The sequence below is a fragment of the Cynoglossus semilaevis genome, chromosome 4, assembly GCF_000523025.1.
Source record: "Cynoglossus semilaevis isolate Cse_v1.0 chromosome 4, Cse_v1.0, whole genome shotgun sequence".
Lineage (NCBI taxonomy): Eukaryota > Metazoa > Chordata > Actinopteri > Pleuronectiformes > Cynoglossidae > Cynoglossus > Cynoglossus semilaevis.
The window spans coordinates 11,570,138-11,571,495 of record NC_024310.1 but is presented as its reverse complement, the minus strand read 5'-3'; the positions used below and the strand labels follow the sequence as shown (position 1 = coordinate 11,571,495).

The 1,358-nt window shown below is 47.5% G+C and overlaps 1 protein-coding gene across 2 annotated transcripts in view; it reads right to left on the bottom strand.

Annotated features, from left to right (window-relative positions):
• prkd2 (protein kinase D2) overlaps positions 1 to 1,358 on the bottom strand; it is a 37,459-nt gene that overhangs the window by 6,833 nt on the left and 29,268 nt on the right. For both annotated transcript variants that reach the window (XM_008309167.3, XM_017031981.2), the window contains 2 exons: positions 602 to 679; positions 201 to 519 (listed from right to left, as the gene is read on the bottom strand). In XM_008309167.3, coding sequence (XP_008307389.1) covers positions 201 to 519; positions 602 to 679 — 397 coding nt within the window. The remainder of the gene's footprint in view (positions 1 to 200; positions 520 to 601; positions 680 to 1,358) is intronic.

Genomic DNA, 1,358 nt, shown 5'->3' with positions numbered 1-1,358 from the left:
TAGATGTAAATATTTCTTTCCCTTTTTTTTTCCTTGGGTCTATTTAAAGACCAAACCAGTCCAGTAACTCAGTGTTGAACATGGCTGACCCTGGTTTCTCACTCGGTGGACATTATACTGTGTACTTTGTAGTACAGTACAGTATAGTATAGTATATTTGTATACACCCTCTGCTGTACATTAGATTTCTTTCGACTCACTATGAGGCGTGTTCCCCTCCGGGGGCGGTGCGTCTTGGAAGATGACGGGCATGAGGGCCTGACGGATGGCGCTCTCCCACGCTTTGGCCACCTCGTGTCCAATGCCGCTATTAGGAGCAACTTGGCTTGGTGAGGGAGGGGCCTGGGGGGGAGTCTGGGGGCTGGTGGGGTGTTGAGGGAGGACCTTGTTGGCGTCCTCTCCTACAAAGTAGCACATGGTGCCCGTGATGATCTCGAAGCAGTGGGGGTTTGTGCCCGCAGGGACGAGGGAGAAGTTCCCAGCAGGACGCACCTCCAGAATCTCAGAGAGAGGGATCTCCTGCAGGGACGGACACAGATGAGCGGCTGCACTGCACGCACAAATGAGTCGGGAAACTTCCGGGGCTCAAACGAGTACCAACCTTGTAGTATTTGTTGGAGGTGTTGTTCTGCAGGAGGATGATGCACTTACAGTCCAGACGCCAGTAGTGCCTTTTCCTCTGTTGGAGGTTAATTTAGGTTACATTTGGACAATGATGAGAATTTGGCTGAATGAAGAGTGACATGGGCAGTACGTGAAGATGCTCCTCAGGGAGCGGAGGGAGGGATCCAGAGGAAGAGAAGAGCACCCAGTGAGGAGGAGAAGGAGAAGGAGTAGCTGCAGGAGAAAAGGAGGAAGAGAGGAAAAAAAAGTTGGAGAAAGAGGAAGAGACAAGAAGTCAATAGAAAAGAGGGGAAAAAATACAAAAGGAAAGAAAAAATGAAAATAGTTGAGCAAAAGAAAGAAAGAAGAAACTGTGGTTAGTGCTTCAGATAAATACAGAGAACAGAAGAAAAAGTGCTGGAAATGGTCATTTTAGTTCACCACACATTTCCTGAGTGTTTTTGTGTTTCGGGAAACTTCAGCCACATCATCAATCTTTTCTACTTGTTTTCAATATAAACTCCTACACAAACAAACTCACACACACACACTCAGACAGAGAATAAAAAGAAAGCGATAAAAGCCATAAAGGCAGACGCTAAGCAATCAAGGTCGAAACTGTTGCCCAAAAAACAGCTCTCAGGCAGAGGAGAAAGACTGATGACGGAGAGGGGCTTTGTTTTGGTGCAGGGAGTTTTGAGGGTGAACTAAAAGAACTCGGGGAGGGGGGGGGGGGAGATTTGTTTTCATACCAG